Genomic DNA, 23,140 nt, shown 5'->3' with positions numbered 1-23,140 from the left:
TTTTCTTCAACTTCTTTTTTTAACGTCTTGTAGTTTTCCATATACAGGTCTCTCACCCCCTTGGTTAAATGTATTCCTAGGTATTTTATTCTTTTTGATGCAGTTGTATAAATGGGATTATTTTTTTAATTTCTCTGATAGTTCAGTATTAGCTTATAGAAACACAAAAGACTTCTGTGTGTTGATTTTGTATCCCTCAACTCTACTGAATTCATGGATTAGGGCCTGACAGTTTTTGATGGAGTCTTTAGGGTTTTCTGTATACAGTATGTCATCTGCAAATAGTGGAGGTTTTACTTCTTCCTTTCCAACTTGGATGCCTTTTATTTCTTTTAATTGCTGGATTGCTTTGGCTAGGGCTTCCAATACTCTGTTGAATAAAAGTGGCAAGGGTGGGGAATCTTTGTCTTATTCCCGATCTTAGAGGAAAAGCTCTGAGCTTTTCACCGTTGAGTATGATGTTAGCTGTGGGTTTGTCATATGTAGCCTTTATTATGTTGAGGTACGTTCCCTCCGTACCCACTTTGTTGAAAATTTTTATTATCAATGGGTGTTGAATTTTGTCAAATGCTTTTTCTGTATCTATTGAGATGATCATAAGATTTTTATCCTTTATTGGTGTATCACATTGGCTGATCTGTGGGTGTTGAATCATCCTTGCATTCCTGGAGTAAATCCCACTTGATGATGGTGTATGATCCTTCTAATGTATTGTCGAATTCAGTGCCCTAATATTTTGTTGAGGATTTTTGTACTATGTTCATCAGGCGTGTTGGCCTGTAATTTTCTTTTCTTGTGGCACCCTTGTCTGGTTTTGGTATCAGGGTAATTTTGGCTTTATAAATGAGTTTGGAAGAATTCCATCCTTTCCTGTTTTTTGAGTGGGGTTTTTTTTTCAGTGATACTTGAGTCTGAAAATCTTTGGGTTACATTTTCTCCATTTCCCCATTCGCCCTGACATCCCCCGTCTGCCTACAGGTGTCCTTGGTGCTATCAGCTCTGCAGGCTGGGAACAAGGGGACCCAGGCATGCATCACAGCCGCCACCGCTGTGTCTGGGATTATAGCCGACCTGGACACCACCATCATGTTTGCGACCGCGGGGACCCTGAATTCGGAGAACAACGAGACCTTTGCAGACCACAGGTATGGGGGTGGAGGTCATCCTGGGGGCTCCTGGATGGGGAGAGATTTAGCCTGGCCTGATGGACTTGGGAGACTCTGCCCAGGAGCCAGAAATGCGGTTAAGCATTTTGATTTCAATAAGATGCTCAAGGAGAGAAAGTGAACCACATAATCAAAACAAGCCCTATTTGCCAACTGTAAACACATAGTCATGTTCCAGCTTTGTGCCTTTGGCAGCCTCAATCCAGCCTGCTCTGGCAGAGGACAGCTTTTTGATCTTCTACTTTCCAAGCTAGAGAGATGTGCCTCTGATTTGCTCCCAGCCCCAGCGGGAGTGGGAGTGGCCAGGACAGGCCCATTTAGCTGTGACATAAAGGAGAGTGGGGCTCTGAGCCTGCTGTCTGTCCCACGCTGGCTCCTCAGGCCCTGCTCCTGGAGGCTGGTGCTGGGGTCTCCATCTGCCACTGGAGAGTCCTCCCCCATAGCCTTGCCGCATGCCCAGTACCTTTCTTCCTCTCTCTTTAGTCCCAGAACTGGGCTAGGGAGGAGATTACCAATGCTGTCACCCACTCCACGATGCAGCCCTGTGGGTTCTGATGACCTTGCAGCTCCCTGTAGCTGTGAAGTATTTAGGGGGAACCACAGGAAAGAAGCTGACCTCTCACTGAGCTACAGGGTTGGGGAAAGAGGGCCAAACTGGTGGGCCTGAATCTTTCACTGAAGTTTACTATTAATCGACTCCGTGGATACCGGGCTGACTCTCCTCTTCCCGTTTTCCTACATAAGACAGTAAGCACCCCGATAAGGAAGGGGAAATCCATCATCTCTGTTCTTTAAAGCCCTTTAACAAAAAATCCCTTAGGAAGGGTTTCTTTGCTTCCTAACTACCAGTAGCCAAGCTCTGCCCTTTGTCCCTCTCCCCGCTTTCTCAGGGAGAACATTCTGAAGACAGCCAAGGCCTTGGTGGAAGACACGAAGCTGCTGGTGTCGGGGGCTGCGTCCACGCCAGACAAGCTGGCCCAGGCAGCGCAGTCGTCAGCGGCCACCATCACACAGCTCGCTGAGGTGGTCAAGCTGGGGGCCGCCAGCCTGGGCTCTGATGACCCCGAGACACAGGTACCGGTGGGGCTGGGGGTGCATCCGCAGTTTGGGGTCTGGCGGGAGAGTGGCGCACACGGTGGTGGCGGCTCTGGGGGTAGAGATGACTGGTGAACAGTTGAACACAGTGAGCATTTGGATATAAGAGCGAGGGAGCGGGCCAGGAGGGACTCTACGTCACAGGTGAGATCAGCGAGTGGACGGTGGCTCCCTGGAGGGAGAGCGGGCTTGGCCGGGAGGTGAATTCAGGTGAGTTCAGTGCTGGAGAGAACACAGGTAGAACTAGAGAGGGGGCATAAGCCTGCACGGGTATGGGGGTATGGATTCAGGGGTTGTTCCCGTATAGACGGTGACTGCAACCACAGGAGAGGGAGAGCATGGGGCGAGAGGAGAAGGAGGGTTCAAGGCAGAGCTGAGGGAGCCACCGTTTAAGACCATAGTAAGGAGACAGAGATGCCTAGGGAGATGGAGAAGCAACAGCAACGGGTAGGAGGAAAGCCAGGGCTCCTGATGTTAAGAGTGGGGGAGTGTTTCAACCCACCAGAGACACGGCTGAGTTGTCAAGAAAATGAAGGTCTGAGAGCTGGCCACTGGTCCTCGTACCGTGGAGGCCAGTGGCCACCCCAGCAGGAGCTCTTGGTGGGGAGTGGCCAGGTGAGGGTAAAGAGAGGAAGCCAGTGTGTATAGACAGCACTTGAGAGAGGGAGGGGAGAGAGGAGCTGGGGGTAGGGTAGGGCTCTGTGCTCCTATAACTCTGCTTTGGATTTAACCATGTCACTGATGTTACCTGCCTGCTCCTTCATCCTCAGCCTGGACCCCCAGCTTCTCAGGGACAGCACCCACAGTTTATTGATCTTTGGAAGCTAAGCACCCAGTGCAGCACAGTGGATGTTCCACAAATATGTACTCAGCTGTTACCGAACATAGAGCCAGCCAGGGCCACCAGTAACAGACTCTCCCCATTCCCAAGGGCAGAACCTAAAACCCATCTGCTCTGTCTATCCCAGCACCGTCAGATGGCACACACCTCAGTTTTTACTGCTTAAACCACACTCCATTAACTCGTCTCTGGCCCATGGGACAAAACTGGATAGGAAGCTGCCTACCATCCAGTGCCCAGGCTGACGACAGTTACTGTTGTGGTTCACACAAGGCCACCAGCTTTGCTCCCGTGTGGCCATGACCCTCCTCTGCCCGACATCCTCCAGTGGAGCAGAGCTCCATGAGGAAACGTTCCACGTGTGGCCATTTTACTCCTCCTGCCCGATTTCTCTCTGATAACATCCAAGCTCAGATTGGCTGCCCTCTGGAATTCGAAGCATTCACACAAATCCCTGCCTGTGGTATTGTTCTTACCCCCATGGAGGAAGGCAAAGCTTGAAAGCGCTCAGTGGGGTTGGAATCCACTCTCTCTGAGCCTGGCGCCACTTGAGGAAAAGTGAACAGGCCGAGGAGGGTTTAAATCTTTGAACACAGAGAAGTGTATCAAATTGTTTAGAGTCTCGGCGCCCAAATGGTCTAGATGTCCACTAGAGCTTCTAGTGAGACTTCTAGTGGAAAATACCCCTCACAAAAACGTGCCTACTCGCCAGCCAGTTCCTAGTGACCAGGGACGGGACCGTGCACGGTGGGTGTTGGCAGCAACCTCTGCTTGCTGTCCCTTGCTCTCCACTCGCTGCTATGATGGCCGGAAGCAGGCAGTTTGAGGTCCTTACCCGTCGGCCCTTCCTCAGGAGCCCCGTCACGCCCTGACCTGCCCTGTGGTTTCAGAGGTTCCCTGTGCCCTGGGGGTGAGAAGGTACAGGACAGAGCTGGAGAGGGTGGGAGGGGCAGAGGCGAAGTGTCACTGTGCTCTTAGCCGTCAAGGACACGAGTTTCTGATGGGTTTTTACGTACGTTATGCGGTCACCCTCACAGCCCTGCAGTGAGATAGGGCTGGTGCTGCTAATGCCATTTGTACGTGAGGAGCCAGAGCCCTAGAGCGTAAGCGAGTGTGAAGGTTAAGACCATGACCCTTGGGATCACGCTGACTAGCGTGTGAATCCCAGGCCCTGGGGGTGTGGACGGGAGCATCGTAGTTACCACTTGGAATGGCAGTGGCGAGGATGAAGCAAGGTCATGGGTGGCATGTGTGGCTCAGCACCTGGAACACTGCGCTCAGTAAAGGGAAACTGTCACTGTTACCAAAGTAGGAGTTAAGACTTAAATGTAAGGCAGGTCTTGTCATGTCATTCTGAAGTATGGCTGGGGCTTCAGACCCCAGGTCCAGCACCTGTAAAGATGGCCTGTGGTCTCTGCTCAATGATAAGAATGGAGATACCGTATTCTTTCCAGTGTTATTAGGGTGTGTACCTGTCCATTCGGTCATTCTGTGAGTATTTCCTGAGAGCCCGTGACGTGCCAGACCCTGTTCTGAGTGCAAAACACAACAGGCAGAAGTGCAGGCTGGCTGTCCTCGAGCTTACCTCTACTTTGGGGAAGAAGACCGTAGTTCCACATACTGATAAGTGCTATAAAGAAAACAGGACACGCTGATGGAATTTCAGGTTGGGGGTGGTCGGGAAAGGTCTCTGAGGGCCTGACATGTGAGCTGAGACCTGACTGATGAGAAGAGCCAGGTTCCAGGCAGAGAGAGGAACAAGAGCAGAGGCCCTGAAGTAGGAATGAGTGGGATTTGCCTTGGGGAAGAAAGACAGACCCATCTGCCTGTCGCATGTTAAGTAGGTCACAGAATCCTAGGAACCAAAGCCAGAGATGCCGGTGGGCTGCTGCAGAGGTCTTGCAGGCCAGGGTGTGAGGCTAGCATTTGGTTCTCCATGGTTTTGGTTACCAGTTCAGGGTGCCTGTGAGTGGTGTTGGCTCTCAGAGGTCTGCTTCGCTGCCTGCATCCTTTCCTAGGTGACTTGTCATCAGAGCTGCCAGCCAGAGGTGTTTGAACATGCTGAGCACACATGGGGTGTGTGTTCTGGCTCAGCGGCAGTGTCCGTTGGGGACACTCCTCCATCAGCATCTTCAGGGGTGGCTCCTGGAGAATCTGCCTTGCTGCAGGCTTGAGAGCTGCAGAGATAGAGACCTGCCTCCCAGATGCCCGCACCTGGCCCCCAGGCTGTGTGCTCTTGGTGAGACCAGCAGGTGACTGCTGGGGCTACTCACCTGGGCTCTCTGCTTTCTTTCAGGTGGTGTTGATCAATGCCATCAAAGACGTGGCCAAGGCCCTTTCAGATCTGATCGGCGCTACCAAGGGAGCTGCCAGCAAGCCTGCTGATGACCCCTCCATGTACCAGCTCAAGGGGGCTGCCAAGGTAGAGTGGGGCCCCAAGTCAGGGGCAGGTGTGGAGGGAGAGTTGTATAGTGAGAGAAACAAGAATAATGGGAGCGTATGCATCTGAGCTCCTTCCTCACTTCGCAGTGGTTTTGCTCATGGCATCAGATCTGGAACTAAAAGGAGCGGGAAGTGGACCTCAGTGTGCTCCTCACTTTCTCTCGGCCTCTCCTTCCTGTGCAGGTGATGGTGACCAATGTCACCTCCCTCCTCAAGACTGTAAAGGCGGTGGAGGACGAGGCCACCCGGGGCACACGGGCGCTTGAGGCCACAATTGAGTACATGAAACAGGAGCTCACGGTAAGGAGCCAGCAGTCACCTCCCTCGGGCACCCCTGTGCAAGAGCTGACCCCAAAACACTTCTCTGAGATCTGTAGCAGGAAGAGGTTTTACCTAGAGCGCCTGAGCTAGGGCGGCCCGCTCACCTACCTGCTGGTAGCCTTGAGGCCCCGTGCATAACTGACCATATCAGAGTTTGGCTACAGTTGATTTGTAATTAAGAAATTAATTAAAATGTATCATGTAGGACTATTCAGGTTTAATTCCACTAAAATCGGAGCATGAAACAAAAGCATTACAGAAGATTCCTGGCTAAGGGAGAACTCCATGTGGCTGTTTGCTCTCACCTTGAACTTAAATGGTGTGTCTGCAGCACAGAGCGACACACAGCACCTCTTGATTCCCATTGTTGTCAGCAACAGCTCACATCACTGCACACATACAGATTCTGGTGTTTGAGGTTCCCTAGCAGAGAAACCTGGATGCCTTTACCTGAGACACTTCCCTTTAAAATTCAGCGTCCTTCTGTTGGCGATCCTTGTGATCTCAGAGAGATTGCCCGTGTGTTCTTTCTTGCCTTGTTCCAGCGTCGTAGAGTGAGGGTGTCCTGGTGCCTGTGATCTGGATACTGTCCCTGTTCTTTTGATCCCGTGATGGTTATGGATTGACTCATCCTAATCCCTAGAAATAAAAATATGCTGAAAATGAGTGGTTTCAAATGAAGATTTCTTTCTCAGAGGAGGTCTGATCATAGATTCAAGTTCTCTTTCGGGGCGGGGAGTGGGGGTCCTGCCTTTGCTGCCAGTTATTCTGCATCTATAGAGGGTCACCTAGGAAGGCTGAAAGCCCCTGTGGATCAGCAATAGAAACCAGCAGTTCTTTTGGGGTTGGTGATGGAGCCTTGGGTTCTCTTGTCCTGTTTTTAATGAAACCAGTCTTGGTCGGCGTTATACTTGGTTCTCACACAAAGAAGAACCTAAAAATTGTAGGCCGTGTCTTTAAGCCCTGCTGCCTGACGCTTACCTGCCTACATTGGCTAGATGTTTCCTATCGAAAGTCTGGCCCCACATTCTGGGAGGTGTGGGTGGGGCTAGTGGTGGCAGTAGAGGAGATTGGAAATTCAGAGCTCTCCTGGAAAGTTACATATGGTCAACCTCCGTATACCAGTGTGGTCTGGCATTGACTCGGGTTGTGTGTTTCTGTGGACATAGGAAGTTTCCAAAGGAACATGTGCCACATGGGCCACATTATTGTGAAGGGCTCCATACAGGTGGCATCCGTTCCACTAAGCATTCAGCTTAACTGTAGCTGCCCATCCTTTCTAGGGGGGTGGTCTAGGGGGGTGGTCATGTTTGATGCTGCTTAACCCATGGCAGGGATGCTGGCTTGGGTTCTCCCCTTTGCCCCAGTAGAAACTACCTGACTGAAAGGTGGTTGCCTAGGGCTGAAGACAGAGTGGCCCCCAATTGGTCCAGGAGTCCTCCTTGTGGGGGGACAGCTGCACATTGAACATGCAGCCCTGGCACCAGTCACTCATGTTAGAGAGACAAGACAGATGGGCTTGAAGCAGAAATGGCTGCCTTGATTGACAGGTGGAATTTTAAAGTGGGATATTCACTTACCATGGTTAATTTATTTCAGCTTCTCTAGAGGGGTGTGTGTGTGTATGTGTGTGTGTGTGTGTGTGTGTGTGTGTGTGTAGTTTTAAATAATTCACAGTGTCACTGTGGCGCATTCGACATGAACGCCTCCACACAATTATGCAGTTATATTTGTAAGACAGCCTAAGAATAGAAGAAACCGAACGCTCCATTTCCCTCAGCCCCACACCCTCTTAGAGAGAGAGGTGAGTCCACAGGGATGTATCCAGGGTCCATCCTGTGCAAGAACTGGCATCAGAACTGCGGAGTTTCCGGGAGCTGCTGAAGCACCGGTGGGAGGGTCAAGAACGGGAAGCCACCCGACCACCTGCCCAGGAGAGTTTCCAAGTACCCGGTGTCTGTCTGTGCAGACGAACGCGTTAATGCCGTAGACGTGTCTCCCTCACCCTCATCGTCTCGTGACCATGAGTCCTTGAGTACAGGTGTGCAAGGCTGGTCTGTGCTAGATTCTTGAAAGCAAGAATAACATTACTCAAATTAAATTTCTAATTTCCTGCCATTTGACGGTTTCTTCCTGCGGCTGGCTCCGTTCTCAGACAGTGAGCGGTAGCCCGATCGGAAAAGAATAAATTATTTTTGTCCTGCCTTTTTTTGGTTGCTGTTGTTGTCTTTTTTTTCACCTGTTGTATTTCTTAACTTCCAGGTGTTCCAGTCCAAAGAGGTACCTGAAAAGACCTCATCACCTGAAGAATCGATAAGGATGACGAAAGGCATCACCATGGCGACAGCCAAAGCCGTGGCCGCAGGGAACTCTTGCAGACAGGAGGACGTGATCGCCACCGCCAACCTGAGCCGGAAAGCCGTGTCCGATATGCTGACGGCTTGTAAGGTAAAGGCCTTGGCGTTGTTTTGGGCGGATCAGTAATGCTCGGTCGTGATTGAGTTTTTGGGTTAGCCTGGAGAAAGGGAGGGGCCGGCCACATGGAGAAGGGAGCAGCTCGGTACCTTACGCTCGGCAAGTAGACGCGTGGTGGAGGTGTGCACACATCTGCCCAGCAGGGGCGGGGGCGGGGGGATGACTCTCCAGGGTAGTTTTAGGTTTGAGAGGGGATGGCGCTGGTCTGCTGACTATCCCTCCCATGTTTCCTCTTCCTGAGTAGGCAGATTCCTTCTTAGCAAGGACGTAGGGGAGGCCACTCTGACAGAGGCAGAGGGCCTGTGGCATTTTGTTCCTGGCCCTCTGAACGAAAATTGCATCCCGCTTCTGCCCGACCCCTTTCCTGCCTCCGTAGGTCAGCATTCTGTGCTAGGAGGGGTGCTGCTGTAACTGGGTGAGGACGTGAGTCGGAGGAACAAAACAGAACCTTGGGAAACTGCCTTTTTCCTCTCTGTGCCTAGATGTTTTGCAGAAACTCCTCTGATCCTTGGCTAGACAAGTGGGGTGGCTGTCCTGAGCCCAACCTTGGTGAGGGAGCTGGTGGGACCTGAGTTTTACAAGCTTTATTTCTTTATCTCTAAGGAAAGTGAGCTGTAAGAGCCCCCTACCCCCACTGAGCACCCCACCCCAGACCTTCACCCTTCTGGGGACAGCCATGTCCCAGGGACTCTGGCTTCCGCTCAGTGATGGATTGATTACCCCTGACCATGGTGAGCAGGTGGGGATAAGTCACAGAAGTTACAGAAGCAGCTGGGGTCTGAGGAGACGGGGCCATTCTTAGTGGTGAAGTCAGTTGTGTGGGAGAGCTTGTGCAAGGTCCAACTGATGGCCTCTCAGGGGATCCTCAGGGCAAGTAGGATGGGTTCGAGGTAACTGGGTAGTGGGAGGGTGCGGCAGCCGGCCTGAAGGGATGGGCGTGTGAGGGCAGAGCGTGGGGGGCTGGGGAAACGGGAAGAGGGTGGCAAGGTGGGAGGGACGCTTTCATGGGGGGCCACATGTGCTGGGCCAGGGAGTTTAGACCCTCCTGAGGCCACGGGTATTTGCAATTAGGATTGCAGTTGGGATCTGCCCTCTCAGAAGTGACAACTCCCAGAGGGGTTACCTCCTCCGTCAGAGAATGATACTTACCTAGCAGGATAGGCCTGAATGCCACCATGGTGTGCATGCAGGGCGCCTCACCGTTGTGGAAGGCTCTCCTGCAGATTCTGTCTTTTGATCCTGGATGGGAAGGGCAAGGGGAGTGATCCCAATTTGACGGATGATGAAACAGGCTTGGCTAGATTATGTGGCATGACCATGGTCACACAGCTCTTTACTTTCAGAACTAGAACTGAAACCAGGTCCTCTGGTTCCATGGCCCATCTGTTTCTGCTGCCCATGGCCTCCCAGCCATTAATGCTTAAGGACACTGAGGTTGATGAGTGACTGGTGCTTTGTCTCCATGTTACAGACATGAAATGAAAAGGGAAAATTAAATGGATTAAGGTGAGAATGGAAGGTAGCTCAGATTTTCAAGTCTGTTTGTAATGCACATAGCCCTGTTCTCAGGGGAGGAGAGCAAGGATCCAAGTACAGGCGCCATTTGCCCAGCGTCTGCTCCTCTCTCTTGTCCTGCCCCCAGATCAGGCCATCCTGACTTGGCAGGACAAAATAACAGCCAGAGCTTCATACCTCAAAGCCAGACTTGGATGACAAGAGTCAGTGCTGAGCCCTGAGACTGCTGTTAGGATAGGACTTACTCAGCCGACTTACTGACATTGGCATTTCCTTCGGTCCCCTTCCTTTTGCAGAAAGGAAATGAGGCAGCTTGCCAGAAAGGGCGTGCAATAAGGAATATATAGAAAACCAAGGATACTGAGTGGTGGATTGAAAAGAAACCCTTAGATCCAGGCAGAGGGCCAAGTTGCCCTGTTGGAGCGCTGCCTTTGGGGCTGAGCAGGGTGGCTAGGCCAAAAATGAAAGTGCAGTAAGTTACCTACTGGCTCATTTTCTCAGAAAGAGAGGATTACACTAATTCCTCAGGTGGAGAAAGGGCTTCCCTACACCCTAAGTTCATTCTCCTGTCTGTTTCTTGGTCTTACTTTTGTGTGCCTATGTATGTCTGCATTAGATACAATACAATCAACTGTTACAACTGAGTCATATGGCTGTTTCTATGTTGGGATGAGTTATTATAACAGAGTCCTTAATGACCACTAATACTCTATGAATGAGTATAATCTTACCCTATTATCAGATATTTAGGTTGTCTGCATTTTTTATCTGTACTTTAAACTCTACTGCCATGAACATCTTTGGGCATACCTGTTTTTTCTGTGCTTTGGATAATTTCCTTAGGCAGGACTCCCAGGAGTAGAATTAGTCAGATGGTAGGACATTTTGATTCTTGACGGATGGCTCTGCCAAAGAGTTCTGTGAAGTTAAAGCCGCCAGCGGTGGGCAAGAGCGCCCACCCTCAGTCCCCACACAAGTCTAAATGGGGGTCTTCCATGCTGCCCACTAGAAGTGACATTTGGTAGCATCATAGCCTGTGTCTTCCCCCCAGACATGGGCTCCGTCCTCACACTTGGAGACAAAGGGGAGCAAGGACGAGTAAAACACGGTCGTGGTTATAGGCGTGCCCATCAGTCCTCAGATGGGCAACACTGAGCTCAGAAAGGATAGATGATGGCCACTCAGATTATCCCCACCCCTTCTGGGATGTGTTGGGGGAGCAGGTGAGGGGCGAGCCCACAGGGGTTCCCACCAGCACTCCCCAATCCTCTTGAGTGGAACAGACAGGAAGGCTAGTCACTAATCCCCTCCACTTTGACTTTTTATCCTAATGTGTGATTCACATGTGTGCTGATTTGTGATTTATTTGCAGTTTTCTCTTTTATATGTTCTGGTAAGCTCCAATTTCTTTCCGAAGAAAGGCTGGGAAGGGTTGCCCGATTTAGCAAATAAAAAATAAGGTTTCTCAAACTTATATTAAAAATTTTGTATTGTCTATTAAAAATTCAGATGTAACTGGGTTAACTATAATTAATCTGGTAACCCTGTGAATGGGTGTGCCATCTGATATATCAGGAATGAATGAAACTGACAGGTCACAAGTACAAAAAAAAAACACAGGATGCTGTATTAACCACATGACCTTGTTTGGTTATCTCACCATGTATAATGTGAGGTGAGTTAGTTCTGGCCCCTCTGAGGGCAGTGGGGAGCTTACTGTCTAAAGTTTCCCAGGAGCCAGAGGGTTCCGGGTGGGAGACACTGTGAGGGCAGGTCAGGCCACAGAGTGAGGACCTGAGTGTGATCAGCCTGTGGACAGAGAGGGGCTTTGGGACCCCTCAGGCTGCTGGAGAAAGGCAGGCAGACCCTGGAACAGTAGATCTCCTGCTGTGAGCCTTAATCATGAATCTTTCCTGGACTTTTTAGTGCATGTGGAATTTCTTACATTTCAGTAAAAGGGGGCAGGGAGAAAGGAAGAAAAGGGGACCTGATTCCTGTGCTTTTGTCTGGCTCCAGGGCACTAAAAAAGACACAAACCATTGTCTGAGAACTTACCGTGGAGGAGAACATGGAGGAGGGCCACCTTCTCTATCCAGGGAGTCAGGAAAGGTTTCTGAGGGCGAGGCAGAGGGAATTCCAGAATCGAGGTCTCCTACCTATGGGTGCAGGGCTGCTCTGTGCTACTGGGCAGTTGACCCCCCTCACCCCTTGGCCCATTCACCAACTGGCTCTTCCTGTCTTAAGATGTCAACGTTCCTTTCTCTCTCCAGCAAGCATCCTTCCACCCTGATGTCAGCGAGGAGGTGCGCACCAGAGCCTTGCGGTATGGGACAGAGTGCACCCTCGGCTACCTGGACCTTCTCGAGCACGTCTTGGTGGTGAGGAGGGGCATCGGCCGGGCCAGGGCTGGGGAAGAGCTAAGTCAGATGCAGCCCATGCTTTCCTCGGGAAAATACCTCATAGAGCACTGTGCAGGCTCCCCTTATGAGTCTGGGGCTGGACTGAGCTGGAAAGTGTCCAGCATCGCACTACTCCAGCACACTGAGATAAAAGAAAGGTCTAGAAGAAGTTGTAGTTAGCATCCAGGAGAGCCAAGCTCTCTCTTTACACCAAAAAGGCAAGAATAGCATGCAAGAGGGTGGGACAGGCAAAGCCACCAAAGAAACAGTGTTGGCAGGTCCTGTTAGGAAGAGCCCAGTCCATCCTCCGAGGACAGGGAAGGCTCTAGAAGGAGCCACACCGGGCTCCATGACAAGGAAGAACATCACCAGTGCTGCAGGTGACCTACCAGCCTCTTGTGACTTCCTCCAGTCCTTGAATGAATACCTTAGGCCACACTAAGAATGCTTCCCTTCCTCTGATGTCTGGAAATGCCCACATGGAGCTGGGAAGGAAGGCTGATAGGGAGGATGCCAGTGGGGGGTGAGTGGTCATGGCTAGGGGCACTGTCCACCCAGGAGCCTCAGGCTTGCACTGACAATCCCAGTTCTTAGGGTGGCTTGGCTCCCTGCAGTCCTAAGGGCCAAAACGTGCACATCCAAAAAATATATTTGCTGTATGTCTAGCTCTGTCGAGTCCCGGAAACTACATTTAGAACATGGGAGGTCTGGGGCAGGCCCTAAGAGAATTTGTCCAGGAGTCAGAGACAACCCCAGAAGAGAATTGATGATGTCCCACATTCCATCACTGTTTTTTCTTCCCAAACCTATTTAAAAAAAAAAAAAAAATTCAACAAGCCACAGAGAACCGTAAGCCTTTCATCTGTGGAGCACTGAAGTTTTTCATTTTGTCCTTGCACTACCACGTGAGGCTAGCAGGGCAAAGGAAGGATCCAGAGAAGTGTGACCACTTGGTGGAGGTCACCCAGCTACTAGGACAGACCTGGGACCAAATCCCAATTCTTACTATCTCCAGCCCTGTGTTCATTCTAGCATTTCACTGCCACCTTAAAATTAAATTACCTTTGAAGGGAAGGAAAAATAAAATAGGACAAAAACAGAGAGGGAGGCAAACCATGAAAGACTCTTAACTATAGGGAACAACCTGAGGGTTGCTGGAGAGGAGGTGGATGGGGGGATGGGGTAACTGGGTGATGGACTTTAAGGAGGGCACTTGATGTGATGAGCCCTGGGTGTTGTATGCAACTGATGAATCACTAAATTTTTCCCCTTAAACTAATAAGACGCTATATGTTAACTAAATTGAATTTAAATAAAAAAAATTTTTTTAATTAAATTACCTTCTGATATGAAGCATTTTAGGTCTCCTAGGGAGCAGTACTTTTATTCTTCACCCAGGTTAAGCGTGGTCCATGTGAAAGTGTATCTTCTGTGAGAGGAGGCAGTCTGTGGCTACTAACACTGAGTTCCCAAGCCTGAACTCTTGTGAACAGAAAGCAGTGTATTGCGTGAGAACCTGGAAAAGAACATCTTAGCTGGTCAGCGTTCACGGGCATGAGCCTCTCCAGCCAAACCCACTTTCTGTGTTAGAACATAGTTCAAGTGTTCCGTCTGTGAGCATGCTCAGCAGGAAAATGAAGCCAACAAGGCCTCCAAAAGGTGTTTTTTCTTTCTTGGTGGGACAGTAGTCTTAGTCACTTAGAACCTTGTTCTATCTGAAAATGAGAAATTACAGCAGAAACAGGGGTAGGCTTAGGTTTAGAAGCTTTGTGTCCAGATCCCAACTCTGCCACATAAGTAGCCACGTGGCCCCTGTCTGATCCGGACTTGAGTTTCCTCAGATGTTAAACAGTGTAAGGAATCAGTGAGGGTGTCGGGAGCCCCGGGCTCTGTGGCTGCACTCAATTTGCTGCACACACTTCATTGAAATCTGCCCACACGATGCACATTTCCCGTCTTGCTTTCTGTCTCTCGCCCTTTTTTCTTACTCGTTTGTTGGAAGGGAAGTGATACTGGGATTTTCTTATTCATTCAAATGAGGGGTCCTCGTTTTACCCCTTTCCCCCAGCTCCATTTCTGGGGTGAAGAGTATTTCTTCCAGCTCCTGTGTCTGGATCTGTGCAGGGTTGCTAACTTACCTGGCGCCTGTAGGTCCGGGCCCTGCCCACGCAGCCCTCAGGATGGCGCTGTCCACGTTGGCTCTTGAGCCATTTAACAGGAGTGTCTCCGCAGAGGGGGCCACCTCCAGCTGTGTATCTGGCAAACCCACAAGCCTGGATAAAAGGAGGCAACAGCCGTTAGGGTGTTCAGTGGAGTGAAGATCTCTCATTTCACTCTCCAGCAACAAGAAAACTTCTATCTGGGAGAGGAGTTCTGCCCTCATGAGGAGGGTCAGGGGCCAGTGTTCGAGAAGTTTCCCCAGCAGGGAAGAAAAGTGGAATCTTCACGGGGTCCTCTCCCCGACCTCAAGCCAACTTTAGACCCTTTGCGCTATCTGGGAACCAGGTGCCTCATCCACCAAAGCACTTCCTCTCCCCCGACCTCTCCTCTCCATGCGCACCTTGTTTGGGCGAGCAGAAGACAGGGCTCCAGGAGGGGTGGGTACGTGGTTGGCCTCTTTGCCCAAGAAGAGGCCAAGGGATCCAGTGCCTCCATGAACGTTAGGGAAGATGTAGGAGCCGTTCCCAGTCCACACATTCAGAGACCCCAGCTTTATGGCCACTTAATTACTATGTCAGGCATCAGCCCTAAGGATCATCATCAGGTTTTTCTCCAACAGAAAGAAGGACACTCGCTGCATGGAAGCTCCACATCGCGTGTGATTGGGGAGGTTTAACTGCGGGGGCCAGGGGTTGGCAAGACGAGGAGCAACCACTCCCTTCTTTTTCTGGGCCTGCCAAGAGCAGTTGCACTTTATAGCAGATGTTCTTCCCTGGTGGCTGCTCATATTAGTTGATTGGTTTTCTGTTATGTATTTTTCCTTGTATTTATTAGAGAAACAGGACTTTTAAGCCTTATGTGTTGTAAACTTGGATGGTGGATGTGTCTGTTAAAAGCCTGTCATCTGAGTTTCTTTTCATCTTTCTATACAGTCATCATCATTGTGACCCTGGTAGAAAGAGAAATGTCCTGTTTCCCCATAGCCGTTTTGAGGTACATGGTATGAAGGTAGCTAGAGCCAAAATGAAATCATGAATAGAAAGAGAAGCTGAATGGTACTGAAAATTTCACAAAACATGCAGGATTTGTCTCATCTTCTGCAAGGATGTTTTTGCCCCTTGATGACATGTGCTGATGGTTCTGACTTCCAGGGAAATACGAATGAATTAGCATCATACATTTATTTGTTCATATACTTATTTTTGTCTCTTTTAAAAAGCTAGTTGTACTCTTTGGAGGTTATTTTCTAAGAAAAATACAACAAGAAAGCAAGCCTTTCCAGGGGATTATCATAACTATAGGAAAAACACAAGTTCGTAACTGAAAATTGCAGAAGCCCTGTGATGGCATTCTTGCACCCGCGCTGTGGACAGTTTTGGTTTTCTTGGGCCTGCAGCTGAGAATAAGGTCATGTCTCACATTGTTAGCCCTAATTCTTCCTCCCAGGCAGACTGGGAAGAAATCTGGGCTAACATGAGGCCAAGAGTAAGGAAGATTGTATGCCCAGGAGCCACAAGACTGCAGAGGCCAGCGCTGGTGGAGAACCCAGCAAGAAATAGCGAAAACGGAGACGCACAAACAGGGAAACTCACGTTCATTTCAGATACTGAGATGAACTATTTGAGGGTGATGAATAAAGAAGCAGTTAAACTAGTGATTTTCACACACACACACACACACACACACACACACACACATGCACGCCCCATCCTGTTCGCCTCTTCATTCTCTCATCTTCGTGGGAGGACCATGAGTAATAGGATGGCTACAGCATCTCCATTCTACAAAGAAAGTCAACCTAAATCGAAAGTGTAACACGATATCTTAGGATAGTCCTCTTGGATCTCTTGTAAAGGTGACCTCTTGTTTTAATTGATCAAAGAGAACGAGTAAGATTCCTGGAAGCTGAAGAAAGGCTAGATCATTGTCCGATTCTTACAAAAGGAGAAAGAGAAAAGGTAGAAACTAAGGCTTGGAGACGGTGTCCAGCAATTTTACAGAAATAAATTGAGGTCACTTTCAGGCAGTATCAGGAGGTTCAGGGATCTTCTTTAGTGAGCTGCTTTTCTTAAATTTAGGCACATCAAAATGTGGGGGAAATTATGATGCTTTCGCTTTGTTCAGGTTAAATATCTTAGAGCCAAAGATTCTTAACTTTTTTGGCTGATTTGTATATTTCAGTTTTTACTTTAGAAAAGGCTTAAAAATATGGAAAACCGTATCAATATCCATATGCCCACCATCATTAATTAATTAATTTTGTTAATGTTTTGTCCTATTCGGTTCAGATCCTTATTTTTAAAAAATTTAGATATATCAATAATTTTGTATCAGTTATCAATCCCATTCTCCTTTTTTTCTCTAGGCACAAATAACTATCATAATTTTAGCCTCCTTAGACCCAATGGAGCTGAAAGTCCATTTCCTGCCTCCCACTACCATCATCAAAGAAACAGCAGTGCATGTACACAAAAGTTCCTTAAGCTGTTAAGAGGGTCCCCAGACCCCAGTGCCCAGCTGGATCCTTTAGGAATTGAGAGACCAAATCAACAACCCCTGCTTGGGTAATCCTTTCCTTTGGAGAATCCAGTTAGCCATCAACAAATAATGGGATCCAATTTAGGCAGAGCCCTGTCCCTGCTGCCCAGGGAGCTGCTTTCTGAAGCTTCAGACATGCCCACTTGAGCAGTGTTGGCCTCCCGAGTTTGCCATTTGCTGGTTTGTCCTAGAGGATTTTGCAGGGCAAGGGGCAGCCACATTGCCTCTGCAGTAATCACAGTTCAATATTGCTGCTCAGCCACAATGTGAGATCTTTGACAGGCTTAAAATTACCCTCGTTTCCACTAGCAGAGCTTTAATTTGGTTCTGTCTCTTGTCTGCTATTAGGAATCATGTTGACTTAATGGCAGAATAAAAATAGAACTCCTTTCCTCCTGCCTTATCTGAATCAGATACTTTACCATAGGGCTTGTTCCTTTCTCAGAGCCTGAGTACATGCAGGAGTGGTTCTCTCTCTCTCTCTCTCTCTCTCTCTCTCTCTCTCTCTTCCTCCATCTCTCCTTCAAAGACAGAAGTCTTTAATCACTCCACTTTGATGATGTAAGTGAATTTACCCACCACACCCCTAACTTTTTTCCAGCTTTATTGAAGCATAACTAACACACAATTAACAGATATTTGAAGTGTGCAGTTTGAATATTGATCTCTGAATACATCTGGGAAAGCATCACCACAATCAAAATAACAAAGGTGTGCATTACTCCTCAGAATTTCTAGGCACCTGCTGATCTTTTTGTTACTATACATTTGGTTGCATTTTCTAGACTTTTATATAAATGGAATGTATAGCATGGACTCCTTTTTGTCTGGCCTCTGTCACTCAGCATCAACATTTTCAGTTCCATCCGTGTTGTTAGATGTATCAATAATTTGTCACATTTTATTGCTAAGTAATATTCCATCAGATGGATATGCCATACTTAATTCTTCACCTAATGATGGACGTTTAGGTTGTTTTCAGACTTTTGATTATTGCAAATAAAGCTGCCAAGATCATTCTCTATGCAAGTCTTTGAACCTATATGTGTTCATTTCTCTTGGACAAATACCTAGATGTAGAATATTTATAAAATAGGGTATGCATTTTTTTTATGTTTTTAGGAAACTTTTTTTTAAAGATTTTATTTATTTATTTGACAGAGAGATAGAGAGCACAAGCAGGGGGAGCAGCAGAGGAAGAGGGACAAGCTGACTCTCCACTGAGCAGGGAGCCCAACGCGGGGCTCCATCCCAGGACCCTGGGATCATGACCTGAGCCGAAGGCAAACGCTTAACCGACTGAGCCACCCAGGCGCCCCATTTAGGAAACTTTTTTAGAGTCGTACTATTTTACATTTCCTCCAGCAGTGTATTAGAGTTCCAATTGCTCCACACCCTTGTCAACACGTGAAATGGTCCATCTTTTTAATTTTAGCCATTCCAGTGGGTGTGTAGTGGTATCTCACTGTAGTTTTAATTTACAATGTTGAGTATCTTTTTTATGCACCTGTTTACCTTCTCTGTCTTTTTTTATGAAGTGCCTGTTCAGATCTTTTGCCTATTTTTTATTTGTCCAATTATGGAACTTGTAGAACTTTTTATTTTCTAGATACAAGTTGTTAGTGTTTTTTTGTTTTTGGGGGGTTTTTTTGAGAGAAAGCATGCACATGCAAGCAGGGTAGGGGAGAGAAGGAGAGAGAGAATCTCAAGCAGGCTTCACGCTCAGCATGGAGCCTGATATGGGACTTGATCCCATGACCCTGACATCATGACCTGCGCCAAAATCAAGAGTCAGACACTTAACTGACTGAGCCACCCAGGTGCCCCTAGGTTTTTGGTTTGTTGTTGTTGTTGTTGTTTTAAATAGTTTCTCTTAGGGTGTGGTTTGCCATGTCATTTTCATGACAATGTCTGGAGAGGGAGGCAAATATGTGTTCTTAGAAAACAGTGCTGCAGAGAGTTGAAACAAAAAGAACAGATAGGACTTGAAAAAACAGAAAAGGAAAACCAAAATATATCTTATATCTCAAATAAACATATAACATGAATTGAATGTTTCTGTTTGCACAGGTTATCACATTATTTGTAGGGTTATATCCCAGTATAAGGGGAGGAAAAATAATTTTCTCCCAACCCTTCTGAGTTCTTGCCTATGTAGTAAGGCAGATTAACAAGAGAAAAACAAATTTATTAACTTGTGTACCTCATGGATACATGGCAGATATCCAGGGGAAAAAATGAGTAACTGTATAGGTGGCCTGAGCCACAAGCTTAAATACCATCTTTAGCTCAAGAAAAAAAAAAAGTGTGTAATTGGTTGGGGGGACTAGTGATGGGAGGTTGGTTACCAAGAAAAGCTCAATAAAGTAGGGTAAGGTGGTTATGCAGCTTTAAGTCTGTGCCTTCTCTACTGATAAATTCTCTTGTTATAGAGAATCAACCTTCTCTTCAAGCAGGGAGAGGGAGACACCCTTAACAAATGAACATTTGCTTTATAAATGTAAATTTCCCTTTCAAAAGAGTAATTTATACTCTGTTTTCAGAGCTTCTCCTGTATCTGCTCTTTCTCAAAAAATTAGTTCAAAATAATCCTTATACCAAAGAGGTATATTTTGGGGTGGCACACTCTGCTACCCTTCACCAGCTTCCTGTTGTTCTTTCATTTGCATGCCAGATTGATTCTCTTTATAACAGCTTTATTGAGCTGTAATTGGCATATGACAGACTATGCCCACTTAAGGCATTAAATTAATTGGTTTTTACTGTATTTACAGAGTTATGCACCTATCACAATATATTAGAACATTTCATCACCCCAAAAATCTCATACCCTTAAGTGGTCATTCATTGCCCTTACCCCCACTCCAAGCCCTACACAAACACTAATCTCTTTTCTGCCTCTGTAGATTTGCCTATTCTGGACTTTTCATATAAATCGAATCACATAGTATGTGGTCTTTTGTGACTGGTTCTTTAACTTAGCATAATGTTTTTAAAGTTCTAAAGCATAAACTTCCAAGTTCATGGTTTTTGAAGTTTTTAAGCATAATTTATATTTTTGTCCTCTGAGAATCCTTACAAAATCCAAGATCATTAACATTTTCCTGTGTTTTCTTCTGTACAGTTTTAATTCTTATATTTGGGTTTATACTCCACTTCTAGTTAATTTATGCATATGGTGTGGGGAAAGGGTCAAGGTTCATAGTCTTACATATGGCTATCCAATTGTTCCATCACCATTTGTTGAAAAAAAATTATTCTGTCCCCATTGAATTAAAGACATCTTAGCACCTTTAATGAAAATCAGTTGACCATATGTGTGAATCTAGTTCTGGACTCTTTTCTGCTCCATTGATCTACACGTCTGTGTACCAATATCATGATATCTTGATTACCACTACAACTTTATATGAGTCTTAAAATCAATTAGTTTAAGACTTTTAACTTTGTTCTTTTTCAGAATAGTCTTAGGTATTCTATGTGCTTTGCATTTCATATATATTTTAGTATCATCTTTTCAATCTCTTAAAAAAAAGCTTATTGGAATTTTCACTGGTAGTGTAGGGGAGATTTAGGATAATTGACATCTGAAGAGTCTTCTAATCCATGAACATGGTATATCTCTCCATTTATTTAGGTCTTCTTTAATAATTTCAACAGCGTTTATAGTTTTTAGCATTCAAATCTGTTGTCACATTTAACACTAGGTATTTCATAATTTTTATGCTGTTATAAATGACACTGCTTTTTTAAAATTCCCAATTTTTATTGTTATATATAAAAATATAATTGATTTTTGTATATTGACCTTATAGCCTATAACCTTGCTATACTCACTTATTAGTTCTAGAAACTTTTTTTTTTTTTTACAGATGCCTTAAGATTTTCTACATGGACATTCATTTTACTTACGAACAAAGATTTTTTTTACTTCTTCTTTTCAGTCTGTTTGCTATTTATTTTTTTCTTGCCCTATTGCACTGTCCAGGAATTTTAGTACAATACTGATAGGGATGTGAGACCAAACATCCTTACCATATTCTTGATCTTAAGGGGAAAACATTCAGTGCATCATTTACTATGAGTCTCCCCAGCATACCTTTAATATGCGGCTTATTCTTGTTGTCTTGACCACTATGGATAAACCAACTAACCAAAGAACAAGGCTTATGGACCACTTAGCTTTTCAAACCGTGAGCCATAACCATTATTCACTTGGTGGCCTTAGAGCATGCATTGTTTCAGAAAAAAAAAAAATAGTACAAGCCTTTTACAATTAAGTGGTGCCAAATGCCACCATTTGAGTCTAGAGCAGTGGTTCACAACTCATATATAGGTTCACAACTGTATATGAGAATCACATGGGGGACTTTTAAAAATCCTGATGCCCAGGCTCTACATCAGTCCAATTCTATCAATATAGCCCTGATGAGTTATATATTAAATTACATATGAATTTATACAATCTTACCACCACTCTCTAACAAAAGGACTGTTACTATGCCTATTTAATAGGCAATTTACTTAAACTGAGGCTTAGAAAGAAGGTAAGTAACTAGACCAGGGTTTCAAACATAGTTTGACTCTAGAACCTACACTTAACTAAACCCCCTCTGGCTGTTTTAGAAAATAAAAGACACCTAACCCCTTCCCTGCACCTCTCCATGGTTCTATTGTTGTTTTGGAATTGATCCATGAAACCTTCATATTAGGACTTATTCCAATAGTATGTTGTTCTGTTTTTACTCATCCATTCATTTGTTCACTCATTCTTAGGTTTGTACTGAGTGCTTTTTTTTCCCTAAAGATTTTACCTTTAAGTAATCTCTACACCCAACATGGGGCTTGAACCCACAACCCTGAAATCAAGAGTTGCATGCTCCACCAACTGAGACAGCCAGGTACCTTTATATTGAGTTCTTAATATCTGCATAGTGATATGTGTAAGTTCAAGGTTGAGAAAATAAGAGCAGAGCAGCTGAATCCATAGAGCAGTAGCAAATATAAATGTAAAAGATTCCAAGAGGAAGGAGAATGGGGATAGATGCATGTAAAGTGATGCTCAAAAATCTTTGACTAATCAGTTCAAGCATTTAATATAATGTCTTCTATGCACTGGTGTGCCTGGGGCTGGCACAAATATAATCCCATTAACTACCCCAACCCCAGATGTTTTTTTACCAACCTTTTCTTAGAGTTCTCTTTTAGCTCTGGGGTCCAAAAGACATCTTTTCCAGACTCCTTTTTCCATACTCCAGTATGCTACCTGGCCTAGTGAAAAAGGGTATGGGACACCAAGAAGGGAATAACATTTAGTGAATGCCTGTTGTATTCCAGGCATCGTGCAGGATGCTTCTCATGTGTTATTCCATTTGATCTTTATGCTGGTCCTGAGGGATAGGCATTACCCCAGTTTTACAGATGAGAAAACAGGTTCTGAGGGGTTCAGTAATCTGCCTGATGTCATAAACCAGGAGCAAGTGAAGCCAGGTGTGATCACAGGTTTGTCCAGTTTCAAGGCCCAGGCTCTGTCCCTGGCTCAGAGGCTTCAAAATTGTCCATAGAGAGACAGCAATTGCACTTTCCTCCTGAATGTTTTAGCATTTCTAAATCTGAAGGTTACCACTGTGAAACATGGCAAAGAGATACAAGAAAAAGAATGTTGGAAGAAGACTTTCAAAATTAGGAAGGAGCAAGATGGTTTCAGTCAGAATATAAATTTGTGGTGAAGGTCTCATCCCATTTCTTAGTTCCATTCTTGAGTGATTCGAGAAGAAATCCTCACAGGATATCCTATAAATTGGAGTGGGCATTGGATATCCAGTATCTTTTTTTAATACCATAAGAAAACAAAAAGCAAAGAAGAAGTTTAAAAAAACCTTTGAACTAGTTTGAAAGAAGGAAAATCCTCAGGACCTCTCTCAGGAGAGCTTGCAGTCAAAACCCTGGAGATGGATTGTTCCTTCAGGAACAGCCCTCTGATCAGTTGGCAGTTGCTCTCTTGGGGACTTTGTCTCTAAGGTCCAACTGGAGTCACCTATTTTTTCTGGTCCCACATTTGTTTTGTCACAAGTACCAGCTACTTGTAACCTCAGTCTTTCATGTTCACTCGGATTGTTCTTATACTGGGGGTAATTTTTGTGTACATATGTTTTGTGTACAAATGAAAGTGCAAATAAAGGACGAGT

General features: G+C 46.3%; 1 protein-coding gene across 11 annotated transcripts in view; it reads left to right on the top strand.

Moving 5' to 3' along the window:
• TLN2 (talin 2) overlaps positions 1 to 23,140 on the top strand; it is a 420,448-nt gene that overhangs the window by 374,143 nt on the left and 23,165 nt on the right. For all 11 annotated transcript variants that reach the window (XM_078079262.1, XM_036081097.2, XM_078079259.1 and 8 more), the window contains 6 exons: positions 979 to 1,145; positions 2,057 to 2,240; positions 5,399 to 5,524; positions 5,728 to 5,844; positions 8,128 to 8,313; positions 12,126 to 12,233. In XM_078079262.1, coding sequence (XP_077935388.1) covers positions 979 to 1,145; positions 2,057 to 2,240; positions 5,399 to 5,524; positions 5,728 to 5,844; positions 8,128 to 8,313; positions 12,126 to 12,233 — 888 coding nt within the window. The remainder of the gene's footprint in view (positions 1 to 978; positions 1,146 to 2,056; positions 2,241 to 5,398; positions 5,525 to 5,727; positions 5,845 to 8,127; positions 8,314 to 12,125; positions 12,234 to 23,140) is intronic.

The sequence above is a fragment of the Halichoerus grypus genome, chromosome 8 (genome assembly GCF_964656455.1).
Source record: "Halichoerus grypus chromosome 8, mHalGry1.hap1.1, whole genome shotgun sequence".
Taxonomy (NCBI): Eukaryota; Metazoa; Chordata; class Mammalia; order Carnivora; family Phocidae; genus Halichoerus; species Halichoerus grypus.
This window is presented reverse-complemented; position numbering and strand designations above follow the sequence as displayed.